The sequence below is a fragment of the Durio zibethinus genome, chromosome 5 (assembly GCF_047325235.1).
Source record: "Durio zibethinus cultivar Kanyao isolate XHJ-2024 chromosome 5, ASM4732523v1, whole genome shotgun sequence".
Taxonomy (NCBI): domain Eukaryota; kingdom Viridiplantae; phylum Streptophyta; class Magnoliopsida; order Malvales; family Malvaceae; genus Durio; species Durio zibethinus.
This window is the reverse complement of record NC_143166.1, coordinates 4,992,536-5,019,242: the sequence shown is the minus strand read 5'-3', so window position 1 is coordinate 5,019,242 and position 26,707 is coordinate 4,992,536. Positions and strand designations below refer to the sequence as shown.

The 26,707-nt window shown below is 30.0% G+C and overlaps 1 protein-coding gene and 1 pseudogene across 1 annotated transcript; both read right to left on the bottom strand.

Annotated features, from left to right (window-relative positions):
* Positions 1–6,923: 6,923 nt before the first annotated feature.
* LOC111282513 (protein JINGUBANG-like) lies at positions 6,924–8,745 on the bottom strand (annotated as a pseudogene).
* A 7,446-nt stretch (positions 8,746–16,191) lies between these two features.
* LOC149518711 (uncharacterized) lies at positions 16,192–16,698 on the bottom strand. The gene is made up of 2 exons (XM_089760376.1): positions 16,591–16,698; positions 16,192–16,455 (listed from the first exon to the last, which is right to left on the bottom strand). Exons 1-2 carry the CDS (start codon positions 16,696–16,698, stop codon positions 16,192–16,194), a joined length of 372 nt encoding a protein of 123 aa, XP_089616502.1.
* Between the last annotated feature and the right edge of the window lie 10,009 nt (positions 16,699–26,707).

The following is a 26,707-nucleotide window of genomic DNA, read 5'->3' as shown; positions in this document are numbered from 1 at the left end:
GCTTAATTGTATCAGCTATGACTTTAACATCTGGTCCTCTCCTCCTACTCCAAGTATGAAAAGAGCTTCAAAAATTAGCATCTTTAACTTTTCAGTGGGATACCGTTGCTTGTTTTTGTGCTGAAATCAACCAAGAAAAAAAAATTTTAATTTCTTCCATTTTTCTTATCATAATCAAATTCCTTTATTGTTTCAATAAAGACAAGAAACAGAGAATAATTGGTGTGCCATTCAAGCATTTGGATCTTTTTTTTTATTATTATTTGGTCTTTGAAGATATTTATTGTTGCTTTAAGAGCTAAATAACTAGGGAAAAAAAGAAGAAGCTTCTTTTTAATGTTCAAACTTCAAAGTCTGAGAGGGGACTTTCATGGTTTTTGGGGTTGGTTTGGGATAAAGACCACCACTATCAAACGTTTAGCCTAAGAAAGTGAGACATTTGACATTTGACATTGACCTTTTTGTCTTCTAATCTTGCGATGATAATCAGGAAATGTGTGATGATTTTTCCTGGAAATTGATTGAAATTCGATTAGTATTTGTCACGTAAATATGACCGGAAGCATAGTCTACAATCTGGAGGGCAGGGGGTCAAGAATTCTCGAGTTGTCATTAGTCATCATAAAACTGATCATTCTTCAATAATTCTCCAAGCATTCTTTCTTGCATTATTCAAACTTAATCATTTAACTCGAGTAACTCTCGTCCTTAATTTCAGATATATTAAACTCCACTACTATAGTACCTTGAATCTTTCACGTAAAATCTGTGGGAAAAGATTGAGTCGAAATGATGATATTTGCAAACCAGCAAATTGTTATGTTAATTTCAATTTCAAATAGTTTCCCAGACAAGGATAGAAGGACCATCGCAGCAAAATCCAAACAGAAATATAAATATATATAGATTAAAATGCAGTCTAAATATAGATAATTAAACATGCATGTTATAACCCTACTCATCTTTTACCGACAAAGTGAAAGACTTAGTACTACACTGCCCTAGGAATAAATACTGTTGTAAACTCAACTCTTGCAAAAGATTTATTTGAAATTTTTTCAAAATTAATTAGATATTATTTGATGAAAAAAAAGATTTGAAAGAAAAAAATTATAAAAGAAAAAAAATTTTCGATAAATAAGTTAATAAACTTATTGTTGTAACGCTTTTGTGTCCGCTCGACGAATTTAAAAATAAAATAAAAAATAACGGAGTCACCATCAATCTTTTTTAGTTATGTATGATTGGTCACCTATTAAAACCTATCCTTTTAATAAAATCTTAAAATTAATTAAAATTTATTAAAAGGATAATTTTAGGATCTGCGTAATAGTCTAAGTTTGAGAATCGATTATCGTGGAAAAGGATTAGCACCCTATAACACCTGTTTAAAAATGATACCAATTAACTACGTGTTATCCTTTGATTTTGATGAAAAAAAACAGTTTTATTTTTAATGTTTGAAAAATAATTTTCTAAATAATTTCTTTGATTTTTCATTTATTAGAAATTATTTTTTAAAAATTTTATTTTATTTTTAATGCTTAAATTTTATTCGAGAAAAATAAATTAAAACCCTTTTATTAAAATAATTCTTAAAATATTTCAATACGTTAGTAACATTAGAAAAACATTTTCTTACCTAGAGATTTTTTAGACATCGCTTCTCAGAATGCCTTAAAATCTCATCATCGGAGACTCAAATTTATTTTTTGTAAAAAAGTTATGTCGTACATGCAATGCAAAATGTTATCATGTTGATACACACATTTTATTCTCATTTTTAGAAATTTTATTAATTGTTTTATTTTTAATTTAAATTTTTGAAGAAAAAAAGAATTTTTATTATATTGAAATTTTTATATAAATATTTCAATACTCTAGTAATATTTTTTAAAAAAACTTCTTACCTAAAGATTTCGTAAAGCATCACTAGAAATATTTTTAGAATCCCACATTAAATAAAATTTTTTTCCTTATTTATATTATTATTTTTTTATAAATTAATTCATTTTTATTTTTTTATTAACAAAAAAAAATTTATTGTATTGAAAATTTTTTATAAATACTCAAATACATTGGTAGTATTTAAAAAAAATCTTCTTACCTAGAGATTTCGTAGGCATCACTATTCAGAGTACCTTTGAATTTCATCATCGGATAAAAATTTTTTTTTCTTATATTTCTTTATTATTTTATAAGATTTATTCTAAAATTAATATAATTATCAAAAACTTTTATTATATATTTTTATTAATTATTATTATAAAATAACAAAAATTTGCTCTTGTAAATTTAAACATTTTAACATACATAAATATTAAGAATAATAATTAAAATAACAAAAAAAATAAAAAATAAAAAATCTAAAAAAATTCAAAAAAAAAAATTTTTTACTTGAACCAGATCGATCAACGATCCGGTCAACACACAGTTCGATCCAGTGATTCGGTCTGGTTAGGGCGGTTCGGGGATGGTTCAGTTCGGTCTAGGTCGGTTCAGTTAGACCGGTCAAAGGCTGAGGGATGGATGTGTTATTGGGTCGGGTACGCGAACCCCGAGTCTGGTCACGAGTTGACGCGTGGATCCTGAGTGCTTAAAACAGCGTCGTTTTGGGCTTTTATTGAAATGATGGCGTTTAGATGCTTAACCTTCTATATAAAAGTAAAAAATAAAATTTAGCTTATTTTTCCCCTATCCCAAAAAAATAAAACTCTTTCTCTTCATTTTTTTCAGGCCGATTGGGGTCTAACCGTCCATCGTGACGACCGTCATGGTCCTTACCGGCGACGAGCTCCAACCACCATTGTCAATGGCAAAAAATTCTAAAATCTCCCAAAATACTCCCCTCAACTCTCTGAACCAAATATGGCCTCCGTTTCACTTAAAAGTGTCCCAAATGATGCAAATCTAGCCTAAAAGTTTCGGCCACAATTTTTTTTTGGCGTTGTGGTCCTCGTTTCCAGAGGCTGTTGTTTTTATGTTTGTATGTGTTTGGTTTGCTTTGGATTTTTTTGTTTGATAGAAAGTTTTTTTTTTTTTTTGAATCTAGCAAACCTTTGTTTTTTCAGCAAAGCTTTTTTTTAATTTTATTTTATTTTTAATGCTCAAATTTTATTTAAGAAAAATAAATTAGAACCTTTTTATCAAAATAATTCTTAAAATGTTTCAATACGTTGGTAACATTAGAAGAATATTTTCTCACCTAGAGATTTCTTAGACATCGCTTCTCAGAATGTCTTAAAATTTCATCATCAGAGGCTCAAATTTATTTTTTGTAAAAAGCTATGTCGTGCATGCAATGCAGAATGTTACCATGTTGATGCACACATTTTATTCTCTTTTTTAGAAATTTTATTAATTTTTTATTTTTAATTTAAATTTTTGAAGAAAAAATGAATTTTTATTATATTGAAGTTTTTATATAAATATTACAATATTCTGGTAATATTTTTTAAAAAAACTTTTCACCTAAAGATTTCATAAAGTATCACTACTCGAAATATTTTTAGAATCCTATCATTGAATAAAATTTTCTTTTTTCTTATTTATATTATTATTTTTTTTATAAATTAATTCATTTTTATTTTTTTTATTAACAAAAAGAAAAATTTTATTGTATTGAAAACTTTTTATAAATACTTCAATACACTGGTAGTATTTTAAAAAAATCTTCTCACCTAGAAATTTCGTAGGTATCACTACTTGGAGTACCTTTGAATCTCATCATCGGATAAAAATTTCATTTTCTTACATTTTTTATTATTTTATAAGATTTATTCTAAAATTAATATAATTATCAAAAACTTTTATTATATATTTTATTATATATTTTTATTAATTATTATTATAAAATAACAAAAATTTACTCTGATAAATTTAAACATTTTAACATACATAAATATTAAGAATAATAATTAAAATAACAAAAATGATAAATAAAAAATCTATAAAAAATTTTTAAAAAATTTTTTTTTACCTGAACCGAATCGATCAACGATCCGATCAACACGCAGTTCAATCTAGCGGTTCGATCTGGTTAAGGCAGTTCGAGTTAACGGTTCGGGGACGAGTCGGTTCAGCTAGACCGATCAAAGGCTGAGGGATGGATGGGTTATCAAGTCGGGTGCGTGAACCCCAAGTTGGGCCGACGGGTTAACGTACGGATACTGGGTGCTTAAAACGACGTCATTTTGGGCTTTTATTGAAACGACGTCGTTTTGATGGTTAACCTTCTATATAAAAGTCAAAAAAAAAAAATTTCAACTCATTTTTTCCCTCTCCAAAAAAAAAAAAAAAAAACCTCTTTCCCCTTTTTTTCAGGCAGATTGGGCCGATGACTGTCCATCGTGACGACCACCGTGGTCCTTGCCGGCAACGAGCTTCGACCACTATTGTTAGTGGCGAAAAATTCTAAATCTCTTAAAATGCTCCCATCGACTCTCTGAACCCAAATATGATCTCCATTTTACTTGAAAGTGTCCTAAATGATGCAAATCTAGCATGAAAGTTTCGACCATAATTTTTTTTTTTGTGTTTGTGTTTTTTTTTAGTGTTGTAGTCCTCGTTTCCAGAAGCTATTGTTTCTACGTTTGTATGTGTTTGGTTTGCTTTAGTTTTTTTGTTTGATAGAAAGTTTTTTTTTTTTGAATCTGGTAAACTTTTTTTGAATCTATTTTTTTCAGCAAAGTTTTTTTTTTTTAATCTCTTTCTCCATTTTTTGCAGGTAACAAGCACTATTTATAAAACTTTTTGATATTCAAATCCCATATTTTCAATCCAAAATTCACGTTGTCAAGTTAGATAGTGTGTCAGGTGGCTACTGGTGGTGGTGGTGACCTTGATTTTGGACTTTCGAGGAGAATACATTTAATGCATTCAGATTTCTATCGAGCTAAACCAAAAAAAAAAAAAAAAAGAAAAAAGAAAAATATATATAATAGTGATAATAATAATAATAATAATAATAATAATAATATATATATAAAATAGTGTTTACGCTTATATTAGTGGAAGTCTAGATTAAATAGGAGAAAGACAAAAGAAAGTTTAGAGTTTCACCTTGTTACATAATTAAAAGAGATTGAGAGGATTCTTTTAAAAGTACATGTCTGATGATTGGTGTGTGAACACTTTATAAGACTATAGAAGAATATTCAAAGATATGATAATTATTATATTTATAAGTGAGCTTTTGAAGAATAAGGATCATATGGTATGTGTGAATGTTTAGATTGAGATCATTAATATCATTTTAGATTGATTTGATTGTATGTTTATGAATTTTTATAATTAATAATTTTTTTTTATTTGTGAAGGTGGACAAAGTGAATGTCAAATTAAATTAAATTATTGTTTATTGTGTAAATAATTTATAATTTGATTATACTCTTTTTATATAAATAATTGATTGCTTGAAAGTTTTTATCTAAATATTTGGTATCAAAAACATATTCAAATTAGAAGCGGATGAAATCTCAAACAAATGTAAAATTGGTTGATGCATTTGTCAGTCACGAACCGAAACTCAACTACTCATGAATGATTATTCTTATTAAAATAGTTGGCATGACACATGCATTAGATTTGAGTAAGACATTTAGTTGGTAGTTGTGTAAGTGAATTAATTACACGAAACTGCTAATTATCCACCTAAGATACTGAAGGCCTACTAATTAATTTTGTCAAATCTCCATTTTTTTTTAAACTTGGAATGAACTCCTCCATTCGTCAACATACGCACAATTTTTAGTTTTTGTAGAACCTTAGAAAATTTGGTCACTGTTTACGCTGACTTTGACGCTTGTGTAATTATATTCACGAGAATATATATGATTAATGTGTATGAACACTCTGATTCCTGGAATCAGGCAGATTTTGATTCTTAAATGTTTTTCACCCTTTTTATTCTTATAAATGACTGTGTTTTGTAGTTTGGTCAGCAGATTAAAAAAACGTTGATTCGAATTTGGAATCATGGTCGCTGGTTTTGGACGTAACCTTTGCGGAAATGTGCCAAGTTTCGTTGATTTTAAAGTACTAAACCTATATGTTCAACTTTCAGGTTTTCAACATTTGCGACTGGCTGGGACTGTTCCTTTCTTTTTTTTTTAATATGTCGTCAATTGGTTTTCTCTTTTCAACGAATATACTTTCCTTCACGTTTGAATTGCCCAGAACACGAGTTTCCAAGCGAATTAACTTTCTGCTTTTTTTTCTCCTAAATTCAACTTTTAATCATGTTAAAAATTCCATAATCCAGCCGGATTACTTCCTCCCTTCCACACTTGCCTACCTTTAAATATTCAAATTAATCACCTATATATATGAATTATGAGAATTATTTCGTCTATGATTCGTAATAGAGTGTTAGATATGGAATATTCAACACTATGATTTTTTTTTTGTTTATTGCTTTTTAATTCATTCATCATTTACGTGGGTAAAATTTTTTATGAATTATAAATTAAATTCATATATGCATGAATGATGATTAAAAATAGTTAAAAAAAATAATGAATTAATAAAAAATTTCTTTCTAATTTCTAATCAATTTTAAAAAACATATCTCGAATAAATTTATTATGTTTGTAATTTGTTTGTTTAATTAAAAAACTTTGAAATATTATTTGTGATTATATGTTAATTTTAATAAACAAATAAAAAAGAATATAAATTGAATATATTCACAAATTATTTATCAAATAAAAATAAATTTTACAATATTCATGATTTATTTATTTAATTAATAAATTTTAAAATGTTATTTATGATTATTTGATAAACTAAATAAATAAATAAAAATCAAATTTATTTAAAAATTATTCATTGAATATTTTATTTATTTACATCCATAATTTTAAGGTATATGAAACATCGCTACTATTACAATTATTTTTTAAATGAACAACGTAATATATCTGTAAATCAATATATTCTACAAAGCAAATACTTCTTAAAAAACGAAAAATTAAAAAAAAAATCAACATATTCTACAAAGCAAATAGTTCTTTAAAAAAAAAAGAAAAATAAAAAAGAAATAAACAAACAAACGAAAAATCATGGTTGGTAAAACGTCCAGGACTCTATCAAAAAAATTATGTTCCTACTTGTCTTTTTTTTTTTCCTTAGTGATATAATTACGGATTTACGGTCAATCTTATTATTATTTCACAAATTCCACTGCAGAAAATTCGTGGTTTATGATGGGCTATTGGGTTTCGAAACCGAGACCTTCCATGTTCTAATCTCCCCATCCAGGCTTCCGCTAATAACCGAAAGCACATCACTTTGTTCATCCTTCTTAACCGCTGTCAACGACTTCACCGGCTTCTGGTGACCTTCCAAAACCGCCAAACAACAGTATTTCCCTTCCAGTCCACGTTGCCAAATTCTAACCGTCTGATCAGCAGATCCACTTATAAGTAAATCAGAGACGTTGATCAAGCACAGTATCGCCTTCCCGTGCCCTCTCAATGCTCCCGTTACCGCCATGTAATTGGCGCTATCCTCCTTCTCCCAAACCAGTATCGAACGGTCACATGCCCCCGAAAAAAGCACCGATCCATCGGCGTTTAAAGCCAGTGCATTAACTGCTGATTTATGCTTCTCTAAAGTTGCCACCAACGCGTACCGCTTCTCACCTGAGGGTATCGCCCAGACTCGAATCCTCCTGTCAGCGGACCCTGTATAAATGGTGCCGTCAACAGAGGAGGTGACGGCGTTAATGGCGTCGTCGTGTGCTTTAATAGACTGTAAACAGCGGACATCAGAAGCTCGCCATATCTTCAAGGTTTTATCCCAAGAAACGGAGTAGATTAGACCTTTACTAACGGCTAGTCCAGTAACGGCGTCGGCATGTTCGATCCACAACCGCTTCACGTGACGGCGAACCTTGTCATAGTTCTTTGGGAGAATAAAACGACGAAAACGATCGTTAACGGTTGGAAGGGTGGTTAAAAACTTGTGCTTTTTAGTCATGGTCATTTGCCAGACTCGGATCTTACAGTCCTGGTGAGCAGTGAAGATTTTTCCATTACAGAAAGTAATGGACTTGACGGAACCGGAGGATGATTTCTCGCTGTTATATACATCGAGAAGAGTGGAGGTTTCGAGATCGTAGACGTTGATTTCGTTGACAGAAGCAGCATACAAGAAGTTACCCTGAACCGCAACGCAGGTGATCGGGTGCTTCGGTCGGGGCTTGACTGAAGTAATGCTGGTATGAAAGACCGAAAAGGGTACGGCGTCGGGGAAGAGCTTTTGTAAGGAAGGGACAGATGGAAGAGTCTGGAGGGAGAGGTTGCTATGGAGGCTGCTGTAGCTGGTGTCACTTGAAGAAGCTGAAGATGACGTGGCGCTCCCGCAATTATTGGAGGAGCTGTCGGAAACGAGATGCTCCGATGAGTGCGAGGGGTTTTTGGGGAATGGAATGGAGGAGTAGTGGGTGGAAGTGGCGCAGGTGCTGGTCGAGCATGTGTTTAGCCATGATCGGACCTTCATGCCGGCTTTTTGTTAAAAAGGGGTAAGAAATTTAGCTCCTGGAGAGAAATGAAACAAAACCTTGCGTGTGGTTATATATAGAAAACTTTCCATAAAAAAAAATCTGATGCCACGTCTCAAGAGTCAAGTGGCGTAAACGGGGTAGTTTTGTAAATTAAGGGTAGTCAATTTTCCAAGTTGCTGCTCTACGGTTGGGAGTGAATGAGGGTACATTCAGAAGGACAATCAGATGAACTTTGGTTAGATTAAAAATTGCAATAGACGTGAGACTGATTTTTGTTACTGTAAGATTAAAATTAATATTGAAATATATATTTGAATGTAAAAATAATGATAGTAATAAGGGAAATTATAATAAAAAGAAAATTAATTATTAAGAATATTAAATTAAATATAATAAAAGTTTTAAATTATGTAATATTTAAGAAATTTATTAATAAATAGTAAAATTATTTCAAAATATTTATTAATGTAATAAATAATAAATTTTATTTATTATATTAAATTATCAAATTTATTTTATAATTTTTAAATAAAAAATAAAAAAGTAAAAAATAAATTTTATAACGACTTTTTAGATGTAATAATAAAACTTAAAAGGATGAAATTGTAAAAAAAATAAAATTTGACTGACCACTCATCAGGCTTTTTTTTAACCTCATCACTACTTTATTTGGAAACATAAGCGGTAGTCGGCACTTTTTTTTATTGCAACTACGCGGCAGTGAAGATGCGGTGCAATTCAAATTTGGTCTGAAAAAAAGTTGGTGTGGCTAACCGCGTCCGGAGTCCAAACCAGCAAAGGCGGGAGAGGAGTGGGCACATAACAGTGATATGTGAGGGAAAAAAACTGATGAACATTTAGACTTGCTAATTTTTATATTTAAGTAGTATTTATTTTGTGTTAAATATATAAAAATTATAAAAATTATTATAATATAATTTATGTTAACCAAATATGAAATACAAATTTTTTATTTTTATTTAAAATTTAAACTATCACTTTTATATATTTTTTTATCATTTGATGTTTAAAATTATCCTATCCAATTAAATGTGTTGCTAACCCACCGAAGCAGGCAAGTGCAATTGTGAAGGATAGAGCGTACAGGCAGCAGAATTTTGAATACTTCAGGTCGAAGCAAGTAATTAAATACATACAAACAGATAAAAGAGAAAATCTCACCATCAACCTAGCAAGAACGGAAAAATGGAATCGTGTTTTTGCTACATTAATTTGTTGTTTTTTCCAACTAGTTTTATTCTCTGTTTGGTTGAATGGAAACTTCAAAATTTAAAAGAAAAAAAAAAAAAAACTTATATGATACTAGCAGAAATGAAATTTGCGTCGACTTTTCCTTGTTTTTCACTACGATTCGTGGGTATATTGAACATTTGGCTGATTTCTAAACATTCAAAGTAAAGGAAAAATTTTATCTATTTTCTTCCTCTTTTTGTTCATTAATTTATTTTTTTTTCTAGCAAACTTGTTAAGACTAAGCAATTGATTAAGAAAAAATATATATATGCATATGGATTAGGGTCAGTAAACTTAAACTTAAAAGTTAGTATTAACAATAACAATTTATTGATAAAATATTAAAATTTTATTTTCAGTGATTAAAATTTAAATTATAATAATTTCAAATACCAACCTAATTGTTCAAGAAACAGGGTCATATCTGGACTTGTATCTTCCACTAAAATCATAATCAAATTTTAAATTTGCACTTTAATGTTAAAAAAATCTATATATAATCGTGTCCATGTCCCTAATCAGTGTCATTTGGTGACATTTTTTACGAAGAACAAGAAAATTAATACACCACTTGCCAATTTAGTAGCAATCTTAAATGCCAACATTTTGTAGTTTTATTAATGGATGTTTCATTACTTGACGGCAGATGCACTGATAATGTAAAAGCCAGCCAGGGGATATTAATATATATATGGACCACACTAGGAAAAAGCTCATTATTTGGATAAAATTACTGTTTTTTGGATTTATTTTGTGCAACTTGTTGCCCTAGTGAAAGGTCCATTTCCTGATTTAATTATCATTTCTTTTATGATGATTTTATAATTAATTAATGATTAATTTCTTATATTAATGTACACTTTTTTCTCTTAATTTGTGGTTTAAAATTTGACCGAAACATGTAAAAAGATAAACAAACAGTTTTTAATGAGTTGTTTGTGAATATATTTGATTTTTATTCATTTATTAAATTTAACAAATAATTTTAAATAATATTTTTATATTCATTTATTAAACGAATTAAATATGAACAAACATCTGTTTAATTCGTTAATGTTAATGAATAAATTCGTTTAAAATTTACTTAAAACTCATTCATTTATTATTTATTTATTATTCGTTTACTGTTAGTTTAGAATAATATTAATAAAATTATATTTTTATCTTTTATCTTAATTTTATTTTAAAGTTCATTTGTATTATTTTGGATTCATTTAAGATTTATTTGTTTAAATTTATTTTATTATAATTTATTTATTATTCATAAATATATTCATTTATATATATTCATAAACATGTTCGTTTAATATTTATAAATACATTTATTTAATTTAATTAAACTCAATATAAACTTAACATGAACTAAACGTGAATATTTTATTATTTAAATAAATTAAATTTTAAAAAATAAAACAATTTTTATTATTGAACAAAATTCAAATCCAAACACATTTAAAAATAAACAAATAAATCACGGACATATAGTGTACATTCAGATCATTTTTTATCTTAAAAATATGATCGGATAGATGAATTATTTAAGACAGGGACTCGAACCCCTTCCACGTATTTTGGAAAAGTGACTACGGTTATAAAGTTTGGCCTTGGCAGTATATTATTATTTTATTATTTAAAATTAATTAAGATAAAAAGGATTTTTCAAATCATGTGGATAAATAATTAATTTTTTATTTATTAAGATAGTTAAAACACCCTATTAATAAATCATATATATGATGGATGACCGCATAAATAATTAATTGTAATCAATGTCATTAAAGTCATTCCATCATGCATGACGACAAATGATTTGTATTGAAGCTAACACTGCTTCAATTGCATAATTTCGTGGAAAAAGTGCATACAAGTTTTTGCTAATACTAATTTAATATATATATATAATTAATGAAATGATAATAACTTATAGCTCCATCTTGATATTTGAGTCACCGTGTATAGTGGTGTTGATTGTATTTAATTTATTTGGCATTTAACGCAATAATAGTGTTAGGAGAACGAAAGACTCGAATGTAAATTTTTGAAAATATATTTGTATATATATATATATATTTGATAAAAAAATTTAGAGATAGATAGGTTGCTTAGTCTTCCAGATTATGATAAGACATGTCATATCTGATGATTTAAGACAGGTAATTATAGATCATACATTCGAGATTATTCCAACAAATGGCTACCGGTAAGATTCGAATCTAAGATCTTTTCATTGAAAAGAACAATCTTAATCGATTGAACCAACCACTTGTTGGTAATATATTTGTATATATATATACTTTGATGACCGAGTTAAATGCTTGAGTGTAACAATATATATATATATATATATATATGTGTGTGTGTGTGTGTTAATTTACAAGAATGGAAGAGGACGAAAAATTATGAGATGAACTAATCTTTACTTGCTAGGTCGTGTTATAACCTTAGAGTCACTTTTTTCACTTTTCTGGATATTGAATAATTTAGGGTTCAATTGTCATAATATATAGATCCGTAAATCTATAGTTAGACTTAACAAAATAGATAGAGTTGTCACCAATCTTTTTTAATTAGGTGTGATTGGACACCTAAAGAATTTATCTATTTAAGGAACTCTTAAGCTTGACTAAGGATCCATAAAAGAATAGATTTTGGTTTACAAACTAGAATAAGGTTCGAGAGTTCGGTTATATGTAAGAAAAGTTATAGCAACCCTACATGCCTATCCGAAGGATGGTACCATATTATTTTAAATTTATCCTAAGGTCTTGAGTCTAATGATTTCAAATTTTTATGTTAAATATTAGAAATAATTTATAAGATTCTTCCATCAATCTGGGAGAATTCTTAAAAATATTTTCTCATCTCAAGAGTATTCAAAAATCTCATTTGATATCTTGAATAGGCTCTGTCGTCAGAAAAAGATTTATTTATTATTTTATCAAAAATATATCTAATTATTCAACAATTTATGCCAAATTAAAAATATTTTCTCCTTTAAAATTTTTAAATTTTTCACCATTTAGGCCTATTTAGAAATTCCTTTTATATATATATTTTATATTTTTTTTATTTCTAAATTTTTCACAATTTGGGTCAATTTAAAAATATTTTCCTTTTTCGAAATTTCTAAATTTTTCACCATTTAGCCCATTTAGAAATTCCTTTTTTTTTCTTGGAAAGAAAATAATATGATAATTATTTTTATTGAAATTTCATCTAAATTATTTCATAATTTGGGATAAATTTAAATTTCTCACCTAGAGATTTCTTAAGAATTTACCATTTGAAATTTCTAAGAATCTCATCAATGGGTAATTATCACATATTTTCAACCCAAATTTTTATTTGAAAAAGAATACAATTACTTGTATTGAAATTTTATCTAAATTATTCCACAATTTGGGCCAAATTTAGAAGAAATTTCTCATCTAGAGATTTCTTAAAAATTTACCATTTGAAATTTTTAAGAATCTCATCATTGGATAATTTGTATTTAATTCCAAAAATTTTTATATTTTTATATATTTTTTAAAGATAAATATTAATTATTATTATTGAAATCTTATCTAAATTATTCACAATTTGAGACAAATTTAGAAAAAATTTCTCACCTAAAAATTTTATAAAAATTTACCATTTGAAATTTTTATAAATTTCATCATTGGATAATTAATATTTATTCTCAAATTTTATTTTTTTTATTTTTTTATTTCTCTAAATTCAATCATGCAAAAATACTAAAAAAAATAAGCACAAAAATAAAATAAAAAATAACAAAAAAAGATGAAACAGCTCGGTTGGGAATTCGACGTGACTCGGCTACAAGCATAGCAAACAGCTTGAAACACGGCTCAGGAAAAATCGGCTCGACTCGACTTGGTTCAGCAGCAGAGTTTGTGGAACAGGTTGAAGCAAGTCAGCGCTCGAGTCAAGTTGGTTGAATGAAAACACGTGAATCTTAATGGGTCTATTAAACGCAACAACGTCGTTTTGGGGTGATATAAAAAGTAAAAGTTTTCGTTTTTCTTCATATGTCTCCTTTCTTTCTCTTTCTAGCCATCTTTCTCTCATTCTTTCTCTAAAAACCTAGATTTTCGATTGAACATTTCACCAAAAACTAGGAAAAGCTACCATAAATTGGAAAATCTCACCGAAAAAGATGAATTTAGTTGAAAAATTGATCGAAATCTGAAATTTTTTTTAGAAATTTTTCAGAAAAAAAAAACACCAAAAATTTTAAAAATTTTCTAAAAATCCTAAAATTGCTTCTGACACCTTTCAAAATTTTTTTGACTCTTGCCTTATATTTTCTGCTCTCTGTTTCGTGGATTTAATCTGTGTTCAAGCTTATATTTATAGGTATTGATTAGAAGAGTTTCTGATCAATACTAATTCCTTCTGTAATTAGGATTCAATCATTTAGTCCAATTTCAATCCTTCCAAACCACAATTCATAGCAAATTTTCCTTTTTTTTGTTTTTTTTATTATCTTCTAGAATAAAAATTATATTAAAAAATAATAATTAAAATAAAATTCAAAACAAATAACCCAAAAAAATAGAAAATAAAAATAAAATTGGGTCAATTTGGCCCATTTGGACCAGGCCCAATTAATCCGAACCTGGACTAAATTGGGTGTCTACAACTGTCCCTCTTTGCGCATTTCTTGTGCAATAAGAATGGTGCAAAGATGTAGACACCCTGCACGTGACCATCGCAACATATTCGCACTTTTTTTATTTTTTTGTTTTTTTGTTTTTGTTAAAAAGAGTAAATTAAGCTCCTCTAAATAGAGGTTCAACGACTTTGAGAAAAATAAATGTTCCTCTAAACAGAGGCACCACAACTTTTGAATAATAAATTGCTCATCTAAACAGAGGCAACACAACTTTGAAAAAAAAATTGTTCCTCTAAATAGAGGCACCACAACTTTATAAAAATAAATTGCTCCTCTAAACAGAGGCAACCACAACTTTTAAAAATAAAATTGCTCCTCTAAATAGAGGCAACCACAACTTTTGAAAATAAAATGCTTCTCTAAATAGATGCAACCATAACTTTTGAAAATAAATTACTCCTTGACAATTATGTCCAAAGGAGTTATAGATCGTGTTTGAAAGAATTTTAGAAGATTATGCCCGAAGGTCTTACAAATCATTCCTAATATTGAGAAAAATCCTTTTTCAAGGATTAAAATCTTACCTCACAAGCTTATTCTCAAATAAGAATTTGAAACTCTTTTATAAAAAAGTTTTCACATTTGTCTTCTTCACGTGGGATCTTGAAACATCCCTACGCCAGACCTTTTCAAATGCAGTGTATGCTATGCACTCGACATTTAGAAATGTAATGCATGCTATGCAAATGTTGGTTAATTAATTCCTATTTAATTGTGGTACTAAAGTTTCTCAAGCTATTTTCTTGGCCTTCAAACCCCTCAATCTTCAAGTACTAGGGATAAATAAGTGTAACTCTCAATCATCTCTCTCATTAATCTTTTTTTTTTTCAAGAAATCTCTTTCCAAATTCAATGTCCTTATCAGGAACTGAACATTTTAAATTTTCCTTTACCATTCTTAACCTTTCTAATGTAATGTAAAAATCTTTCATGCTATTATTCATTTATCAATCATTATTTCAATCTCAAAAACTAAGAATGCATTCGCAATATTTCCTCTATTGTAAGGTATTAAAGAGAAAAGAATAAGAATGGCTAGAAAATAATTAACAGAAGAGACACACAAAGAATGAAATGAAATGTCTTTTATTAGCAAAAATGATAGCAAATTTTGGCCAGTTGGAAAAGAAAGAATTAAAAAAATGGGTATGGGGACAAGGCCCAAAAATAAACAATCTAACAATCATGATAATATATCTTAAAGTGCTTTTTAAAAAATTCAACCACCCAATGCACTCAACAACTTAGAGCCTCTTAGAACGTGCTAGTCTTTTTGCGAATGAACTTTCAAATTTGATGTTGTATTCTCCTTATCTAAGCTACCTTTTCAAGTTTTCAACTTAGATAAACCCATTTTTGACTAAAATTGCCCTTTTGGGGTTTTTGCCTTGAGTTTTCCTTTCTTTTTTTATTTTTTTAAGCATAGTACCTTTTCATAGCATTAAAATTTATAAATGAGGTAAATCATCTCCATCCATCTTAGCTAATATTAATGCTCTACTTAAGAAAGCTCATTTCATGACATATGGTCCTTCTCAATTCGGAGTCCACTTTCCTCTATTATCATGCTGACTTGAGAGAATTCTTTTCAAGACCAACTCTTTTTTTCGAAAATAATGAGGTCAAACTTTTTTATCATAAGCCCTCATCATTCTTCTTTGATATAGCTGACCATGCATAGTGCTATCAATCTTTTTTCTTCAATAAAATTTAACTATTCATAGTGCTCTCGAATCCATTCAGCCTATTTTAGTTAAATTTCTTTTGAAATCCTTAAAAATGAGATTTCTACTTCTACTGACAATACAGCTTCCATCCCATAAACAAAAAAAAATGGGGTTGCTTTAGTAAAGATGCACATTGACGTCCGATAAGCATGCAATGTAAATGGTAACTTCTCGTACCAGTCTTTATAAGTCTCAGTCATCTTTTTAAGAATTTTTTTTATATTCTTATTAGTTGCCTCAACTGTCCCATTCATTTTTGGATGGTATGGCACTGAATTATAATGCTTGATCTTGTATTGGGCACATACTTCTTGCATTATCTTGCTATTCAAGTTTTTGGCATTATCTAAAATGATTCTCTCTCAAAGTTTATATCTATAAATAATCTCTCTTTTTATGAACTTACAGACTACAGATCATGTTACATTTCCAAATGATGCTGCCTTCACCCATTTTATGAAGTAATTTATCATCACGAAAATAAACATATGCCCATTAAAAGCTTTTAGGGTAATAGGACTAATGACATCCATTCCCCACATAAAAAATAGCCAGGGTGGTGTCAAAATATGTAAAGCAAATGATTAAGCATGAATCTTTTCAGCATAGATCTGGCACTTGTTATATTTTTTAGCATAGTCAATGCAATCGCTCTCCATTGTCAACCAATAATACCTTGTTCTCATGATCTGTCTTGTCATCATATATCTATTGGCATGTGCCTTACATATTTCATCATGCACCTCCTTAATAATTTTTTTAGCCTCAACCTTATTTACACACCTCAACAATACTTGGTCATGACTTCTTTTGTAGAAAACATCTTTATCTAAAAAAAAACTCATAGCTAGTCTTCGGATGATCTTTTTATCATTTTCAGTTGCCTGGACTGGGTATTACTAGTTTTTAATGTACTACAAAATATCATAATATTAGGACTTCTCATCTTCCTCCTCTTTTACATTAGAACAATGAGTCGGCATGTCCTTGACATCTAATCTGATGGGCTGAATGTCAGTGCTATCATTAATTTGAACCATTACTGTTAAAATAGCTAAAGTATCAGCAATCAAATTTTTCTCCTGAGGTAAGTGATCAAATTGAGTATCTTCAAATTGCTTGATCAACTCTAGGATATACTTGTAATATAGAATAAGTTTCGAATCTCTCGTCTCTTATTTTTCTTTCAACTGATATATCACTAGAGCTGAATCTCTAAACACTTGTAATGCTTTAACCTTTTTATCTATAGTAGCTTGTAAACCTATGACACATGCCTCATATTTAGCGATGTTATTTGTGCAATTGAAATTCAACATCGTTGTTATAAGGTAATATTATTCTTTTGGAGAAATCAAGATTACCCTAATCCTATGTCTTAAGACATTAGTAGCTCTATCAAAATACATTTTTCAATGATTTTCTTCATGCCCTTCATTTTTTAGTTGGAAAACAGTCATCAAATTTTTATCAAGAAATTTTAATCTTATTGGCTTATAATTTTCAACAGCATGATCTGCGAGAAACTCATCTATGGCACTACCTTTTATTGTCTTCTGGCTCACATATATGATATCATATTCTGAAAGCATTACTTGCCATCCAATAATTTTTCCAGACAAAGAGAGCTTCTCGAAGATATATTTAATTAGATCCAATTTTACTTTAAGCCAAGTGGTATGATAGAGCATATATTATCTGAATCTTTTGGAATAGACGGCATCAATACTGGAGGATTTGACAAGTATTACTTAATTTTATCAAAAGCTATTTGACATTCCTTATTCCATTCTCTAGGGTTATTCTTGTAAAAAAGTTTAAATATGGGATCACACTTGTAAGTAAGCTAAAAGATAAATCGAGAAATGTAGTTTAATCTACCCAAAAAACCCTAAACTTCTTTTGGTGTGCTTGGAGATGACATATTTTGAATGGCCCATATTTTATATGGATTAACCTCAATCCCTCTTTCACTGACCATAAATCCTAGTAACTTCCCTGACCTTGCCTCGAAGGTGCACTTAGCTAGATTCAACTTGAGTTGAAATTTCTTCAACCTTTCAAATAGCTTTCTAAGGTTGGTGACATGATCTTTGCCTTCTCGAGATTTTACAACCATATCATCTACGTACATCTCAATCACTTTATGTATCATGTCATGAAATAACATCACCATGGCTCTTTGGTATGTTGTCCCAGTATTCTTTAGACTAAAAGGCATGACTTTATAGCAAAACGTTCCCCGTATGGTCACAAAAATGATTTTTTTCATGTCGTCTTCAGTCATCTTTATTTGGTTATACCCTGAAAACCCATCCATAAAAGAAAACATCGAATGCTTAACTGTATTGTCCACCAATGTGTCAATATGAGGGAAAAAAATATATTTTGGGCTAGCCTTATTCAAATCACGATAATCTATGCACATTCATACTTTTTCATCCTTCTTAAAAATTGGTTCAATGTTGGCTACCCATTCTAGATATTTGACTACTTGTAAGAAGCCTGCATCAAACTACTTCATCACCTCTTCTTTGATCTTTAATAGTATTTTAGGTTTCATTCACCTTAATTTCTGTTGGACTGGCTTACATTCTGGCTTCAAAGATAGTCTATGCTTTATTATCTCTGTACTAAGCCCAGGCATATCCTGATAACACCAAGCAAACACATCTATGAATTTTTAAAGTAGATTTTCCAATCGTTCTTTATCTATCAACGAAAGTGATGTACCAATTTTAACCTCTTTCTTATTCTCTTTATCTCTTAAATTCACCAATTCAATTATCTGCTGATAAGGCTCAATTAGTTTACTTTCTTACTCAATCAATCTCATTAGGTCCGGAGGAATAGCATATTCTTTAGAATCATCTTCATTATCAAGTGCATCAGTGTTAATTTATTTTTCAAAATTAACCCCTTGATCATTATCATGATTATTTTTTTATTCATTTAAGGACCTGAAATTGAATGAAATGAGATATGTTGGCGAAATGTATGGGAAAAAAAATGAAGAAACAGAAGAAATGAATAAAAATGCATCCTTCTTAATTTTATTAAAATAATAATAGATAAATAGCTTAAACAAGAAAGACCACCCCAAGGTCTTGGGTATAAGCTATTGGGATGTTCAATTACATTGAATCGATATCAAGGATAGCTGGCATTTCAATAATGCTCTAATTGTTCAGCTCATAATTTGGTGGACAAGGACGAACCCATGTTTTCTTCTATACCCACTTTCATCTTCAGTCGTATGGATGGATAACTCAGCGAAAGCTTTCTCCATACTTTGTTCTAAGTGTTTTTCTGTAGTTGAGTACATGAATCCTTCAAGCTTGAAGGTTTCATATAAGTGTGGGATGATCATTGTTGTCTTATTGGCTTATCTTCCTTTAATTTTCCAGTCTTCTATTTCATAACCAAGACCCAGTCTCTCTTTGTTATCCATCGTTATCGGAGGCTTCTTTATCCCTTATAAGTTTTTACCCAATCTTACTTCAAGATACCAGCCTTTATTAATGACCTGACATATTAGTATTTTTGAACATTGTGGGCTTTTGGGTCCCTCGTCCACAGAGTTGACTAACTCAAAGGATCAGTAAGAATATTCTTTCACTTTTTCAGTAGCTTTCACATATGAAGCATTCAACGGTTGGGTTACCAACATGTCTTTTTCTCCAAACATTACTATCAATTGACCCTCCACATTAAACTTAATCATTTGGTGCATGATAAAAAGGACAGCCCCTGCCATGTGAATCTATAACCTTCCCAATAAATAACTATAAGATGGAGAGATATCCATTACTTGGAATCTTACATTGAAAGTGCATGGCTCAATTTGCAAGGGCATCTTTATATCTTTTAGGACTTCTCACTTGGTCTCATCGAATGCTCGGACAACCATTTGGCTATCCTTCATATGTGAGTAATCAATAGGTAGTCTTGTCAAAGTTGACATAGACATGAAGTTAATAGTAAAACCATTGTCGATGAGGACCTTGGCTATAATATGGCTATTGGACTTAATGGTGATATGCAAAGCCTTAGTGCTTCCCTTTTATTCTGGAAGAATCTCATCATCACTAAATAAAGTATAGTTTGGCATGACCAGGTTTCCAGCTAAGTGGTTAACATATTTGACAAACATATTGTGTGCCACATATGTTTAGTTCAGTATTTTCAACAAGGCATTCTGGTGTGGTTCTGAATTCAATAATAGTGATAACAATGAGATTCATGCTGACATCTTATTTAATTGTTCCACCACTGAGTATTCATTGTGTTTTATCAGTTTTAAGAATTCACAAGCCTCTTTTTCTGACACTAACTTCGGGTAATCCTTTTCAGGTACCACTTCTGGGTTATTTCTTTCTTCACCTACCTTAGTTTTTTTTCTTTTTTTTAGCCTTTTTTAGCATTTTTGGAGTGTAGCATCTTTCACTTCGGGTGATATCCCCCACACTAGTTATATTAGCAATATCCAACTTAGAGATATTCTTCTTTTACCCTTAGACTATTGTGTCACAATCATATTTCATTAGACAGCTCTATTGCTCTTGTAAAGAAATAGAGCAGGGACTCTAAAAGTTATCAGTTTGGAAGCAAACTTGTCTATGGTTAACCTTGGCTTATCCCCACAATATATTGTTAACGATTTTGAAAATAGTTTCGATGGCTGGTTAGTCATAAACACTTTAGCATTCTTTGAACCTTCTATTTTTTCATAGAATTCAATATGATATGAATCCATGAGCTTTTGTACCTCTTAGCATTATTTATAGTGAAATAATTTAGAGAGTAACCTTTTGGTGTATACGACTGATGACCTCTGAACTGTTGTCTATCAAATCTCACAATTTGAGCTTCAGTCTTTTTTTTCTTTAGGGTTCTTTTAATGGATGCTTCCCCTTTCTCTAACTTACCATTTTTTATGGCACTCTTAATAATTTCGTCAAAGATCATTATGTCAGTGAAATTCTTTGTTGCATTCCTTATCATCTTTTTATAATAGAGAGATTTTAGAGTACTGACAAACAACATTATAGCTTCTTTTTCAGTTAAAGGAGGTTGCACTTAAGAAGTTATATCTCTCCACCTTTGGGCATATTCCTTAAAGGACTCATTTATCTTTTTCTCTATATTCTGTAAGGATAAACGATCAAGAGTCAAATCCATGATATACTGGTATTAACTGATAAAGTCATGGGCCATATCACTCTAGGAACGGATGTAAGTTTTGTCTAGCTAGACATACTACCTAGCGACAGAGCCTATAAGGCTATCTTGAAAAACATGTATTAGTATCTTTTTATTGTGGGCATAAGCTATCATCTTTCGATAGTACATGGTAATATGAATCTTTGGATACTTCGTACCATCATATTTTTTAAATTCTCGTACTTTGAACTTTAGAGGAATAAACATATCTAGGACTAAGCAAAGCCTAGCAACATCGACAAAACCATAAAAACCAATTCTTTCCATAGCTCGTAACCTTTGTTCTAACACGTTAATCTTCGAGTCTTTTTAAGATTCAACTTTTGCCTTTTCTTTCTTTTTTTCTTTTAGTTCATCCAGATCAAGAACTTGAATTGGTTCTATTGTCTTTTCAATAAAGACAGGATTTGCATAGTTATGGTAATACCCTAGATTAGAGGTTAATGGCATTCTAGGATATGTGAGATATGTGAATTGTTATGGTGGGACCTCTTGTGTAGATTAGGCTTGAAGTGGACCAAAACCAGGTGGATATAAGAGGTCAGCCACTTCTTGTGATGGATGGTCCTATTGGTTAGTATTCTCTTCTACATTCTTCCCTTTGTTTAGCTTATTCAAAGCCTCTAGAATTCTGTTCAATTCCTCTTCAAGCTTTTCTTAGGCTTTCTCTATCCTTTCAAGATGATTGAAACTTTTTTGTTCTATTTGTCTAGCTTTGGCCCTTGTATTGTATCGATAAGTGGGGTTTTGGTTGGATGGAGCTATCCTTAAACCTTAAGTACCATAATTATATGATTATTAGAAATTATGTGTTATACAAATGCATGCATGAAATGTACTAATATTTTCCATATCACCATTATTGATAAAAAAAAACTCCATTTGAAACTTTATTTAATAAAATTACATCCTAATAAAGTCAAAGCACTATTCTAAAGTCCTAACATCTTCGTTTACTTCTAATGCCTCACTCTAAATTTCCTAGCTTGCTGGTAATGATTTTGTGCCTTGTAAAAGAAATCAAGTAGTTGTCGCCCATAAGCTCTCACTGGTTACACCTTAACTTTCAAATCTTTCACTTTTTCTTCCATTTCTGAAGCTTTATCAGTAGCAATGCATAACTAATCGAACAAATGCCTTAGATGATTTTTTTCCATGCACATGTCTTTTCATAGCTCACCTTGTTTAGCTTGTCTCTTGCATTCATCAAACAAGGCTTTTACTTGTGTTGTGCATCGATCCACTATCTTTTATAGCATCTGGCTATGTCTGTGTCCTCCTAGCAGTAGCCTTTTATTCTTTCTCCACCTTTGCTTTTAGTAATTTATTTTTCTTTAAGAGTCGAGCAAGCTTGGGTGTGACTGATGAATGTGTCATGTCTAGATCATTAAATAAGGCTCTCCATTGATCTTTTTATTCGATGAGGCTTTATATTTTTAGTTCTTGAAGCTTTAAACTCTCTTCCATTTCTAACTTCAATCGCATATTTTCTTATTCAAACTCATCTTTTTTGATTTGGAGCTTTCTTTTAGTCATTTTCACTTTAAGCAAAAGATCTTAAAGAATGGGCTTTGAGGAGTGACCTATTTGTTCACTAGGAAGCACAATGTTCTTACCCTTCCTCGTATGCCACACACTATATTTTGGGGTGATGTCGTAAGTAAACCTCTCTTGGTTAACCTTGATGGTTTGTTTTCATGCCTTTTTTATCCTTTCAACCATTCTATATGCCCTTTTATCAGTGAATGAGAACTCTCATTGGTTAAGTCCATAGTTTTTTGGAATTAATTACTTACATCCTGATTGTCTTCTCACTAAAGTTGAGGCATAAGCAACAGCACCCCATAGGCCTAATAGGAATACCCACGATTGATCCTTATAACTATATAACACTATGTCATGATGCATCCAAGATGCTTTCCAAACTATCTCTTGACCATTAAAGGCTCAAAAGTAGGAAACTCATTCTTCTTTTGACTTTGCTTAAGGTCATGTGCTGTAACAAAACTCTTTAATTAGGATACTAGAATGAAAGTATAGTTTACGAAACTGACTTTCTTCGCATTCAATGTGACTCTTCATCCATATATAAAAGTAGCTATAGGCATTCATTGAATCAACCTTTACCACTTCTATGGTAAAAATTCAAAGAACGAATGGTTTCTGTCAAAATGGTTGGTGCTACATTAACATGGTATGCTAACTGATCAACAAAGTCTATCACTACGACATCAACATACCCGATGACTTTTGAGAAGATCACCAATCCATATAGAGCTATAGCCATAGCCATTAACCCTTGATCATCATCTATATGCCCCTAGATGAAGTTTTACAAAAAACTTTATGAGATAGCTTTACTTTCACCTTTTGTCTTGACAAATACATTAACTTGAGGCAAGCTAAGTCCAAGCATTTACACTAGCTTTTTACGATAACCCACCTTATTTGACCAGTAAATCTTATCTGGATTAGACAAATCAAAATGAAGTATGACCATATATTTTTCAATTGTGGGTATCATGTCTGCTTCATTGAAGACGAAACAACTATAAGAAGGATCTCAGAACTAAATGATGGCTCTAATCAAATTGTTGTCCACATCTACTTTAAGTAGTGATGTTATGTCTCTATATCTGTTCTCAAATGCCCCTTACCTTATTTTACTCATGCACCCCTAGACACTGCTTAGGCAGGCTAGATGTTTTGTTAGAGGTTGAGATGAACTTTCTTGGACAATACAGAGATAAAACCTTCAGGCAAGCAATTTTCTTATTTTTTTTGACTTTCTTCTGACTCAATTTTTAATTGATGAGCAAACTCATAATGGACTGATGTAGACTTTGGTTGCATTTGACTTTCCATGAATGTAAGTGTGAGATCTGATTTATCAATAATTGATACATGGCAAATATTTCCTATATGAGAATGATGCAAATGATAATGTTAAAACATGAGCATGAAATGATGCATAGAATGAAATGATATAGAAATGTTAAAACATGAGCATGAAAATGATGCATAGAATGGAATGATATAGAAATGGTGTAGATGCACAAAATCAAACAAACAAAATGGTTAGATAACAAATTGTTCCTTCTTGTGTCCTAATTTTGGGTTATATATATTGATGGATAGGAAAAGCTCTATTCTAAGGTTGGCCTATTAGGGGTAAACTATATGCAAGGTTAGGAGATTTTAACCACTAAAGGTTACCAAATTGTTCCTTACATCATCGTCCATCATAGACTAGTAAGGCATTCTAATCCTCACCCATCACAAGCTACCATCAGAAAGGATTCAATTTGAGTGAGAATATTTTGCTAGCCATTACGGAGGTTATCATTTCACGAGAATGTAGGTACTTTACTCTCTCCTAAGAGCTCATGAAATGCATGTGCAGGTGATAGTGTGTGTGAAGGAACATATAGGTTCATGCCCCAAAAATAAAATACAAGACAAAAAAAATAAAAAAAATGTTAGTAAACAAATAACACAAATCATCATAATTTAAAACCATTAGACCAAATTATAAGATAAATTTAAAGGTTATGGCCTGACTTTCTATGGCTGTCCCCAGTGGAGTCGCCAAACTGTCATAACATATAGATCCATAAATCTATAGCTAGACTTAACAAAATGGATGAAGTCGCCACCAATATTTTTTAACTAGGTGTGATTGGACACCTAAGAAATCTATTCTTTTAAGAAGCTCCTAAGCTTGACTAAGGGTTCCTAAAAGAATAAGTTCGGGTCTACAAACTAGAACATGGTTCGGGAGTTCAGTTACATGTGAGAAAAGTTATAGCACCCCTACATGCTCATCCGAACGATGGTACCATATTATTTTAAATTTATCATAAAGTCTTGAGTCTAATGGTTTCCAATTTTTATGTTAAATATTGTAATTAATTCATAAGATTCTTCCATAAATCTGAGAGAATTTTTAAAAATATTTTCTCACCTCAAGAGTATTCAAGAATCCCATTTGATATCTTAAAGAGGCTCCGTCATAAAAAAAAAGTTTATTTATTATTTTTGTCAAAAATATATCTAATTATTCCACCATTTGGGTCAAATTAAAAATATTTTTTCTTTTAAAATTTTTAAGTTTTCCACCATTATTTAGAAATTCCTTTAAATATATATATTATTTCTAAATTTTTCACAATTTAGGTTAATTTAGAAATTTTTTTTTTGAAAATTTTAAAATTTTCACCATTTGAGCCTATTTAAAAAATTTTTTTTCCTTAGAAAGAAAATAATATGACAATTATTTTATTGAAATTTTATCTAAATTATTCCACAATTTGGGATAAATTTAGAGTAAATTTCTCACCTAGAGATTTTTTAAGAATTTACTATTTGAAATTTCTAAAATTCTTATTCATGGGTAATTATCACATATTTCAACCCAAATTTTTATTTGGAAAAGAATACAATTATTTTTATTGAAATTTCATCTAAATTATTCCACAATTTAGGCCAAATTTAGAAGAAATTTCTCATCTAGAAATTTTTTAAAAAATTTACTATTTAAAATTTTTAAGAATTTCATCATTGGATAATTTGTATTTAATTCAAAAAATTTTTATATTTTTTATATTTTTGTTTGAAGATAAATATTAACTATTATTATTCAAACTTTATTTAAATTATTCCACCATTTGGAACAAATTTAGACAAAATTTTTCACCTAGAAATTTTATAAAAATTTACCATTTGAAATTTTTATAAATTTCATTATTGGATAATGAATATTTATTCCCAAAATATATTTTTTTATTTTTTTTTATTTTTTTAAATTCAATTATGCAAAAATAGTAGAAAAACAAACACAAAAATAAAATAAAAATACCAAAAAAAGATGAAATGACTCGGCTGAGAGTTCGGTGTGGCTCAGCTACAAGCACAGTAAACGACTTAAAACGCGGCTCGAGGAAAATCAACTCGGCTTAGCAGTAAGGTTTGTGGAGCGAGTTGAAATGGGTCAGCGCTCGGGGCGGGTTGGTTGAATGAAAACGCATGGATCCTAATAAGTCTCTTAAACACAAAACAACGTCGTTTTTAGGTGATATAAAAGGCAAAAGCTTTCGTTTTTCTTCATATGCCTCTTTTCCTTCTCTCTCTCTTCCCTTCTTTTCTCTCCTCCTCTCTCTAAAAACCTAGATTTTCGATTGAATATTTCATTGGAAACTGGAAAAAGCAACCATAAACTAGAAAATCTCATCAAAAAAGATGAATTTTGTCGAAAAATTGATCGAAATCTGAAATTTTTTTCAAAAATTTTCCAAAAAAAAAACACCAAAAATTATGAAA

Bases quoted from the DNA above. Each gene is read 5' to 3' on its own strand.
- LOC149518711 (XM_089760376.1), bottom strand. From the start codon at position 16,698: ATGGATGTCATTAGTCCTATTACCCTAAAAGCTTTTAATGGGCATATG. The intron at 16,456-16,590 runs GTAACATGATCT...GCCCAATACAAG, and splicing joins AGGCAGCATCATTTGGAAAT to ATCAAGCATTATAATTCAGT.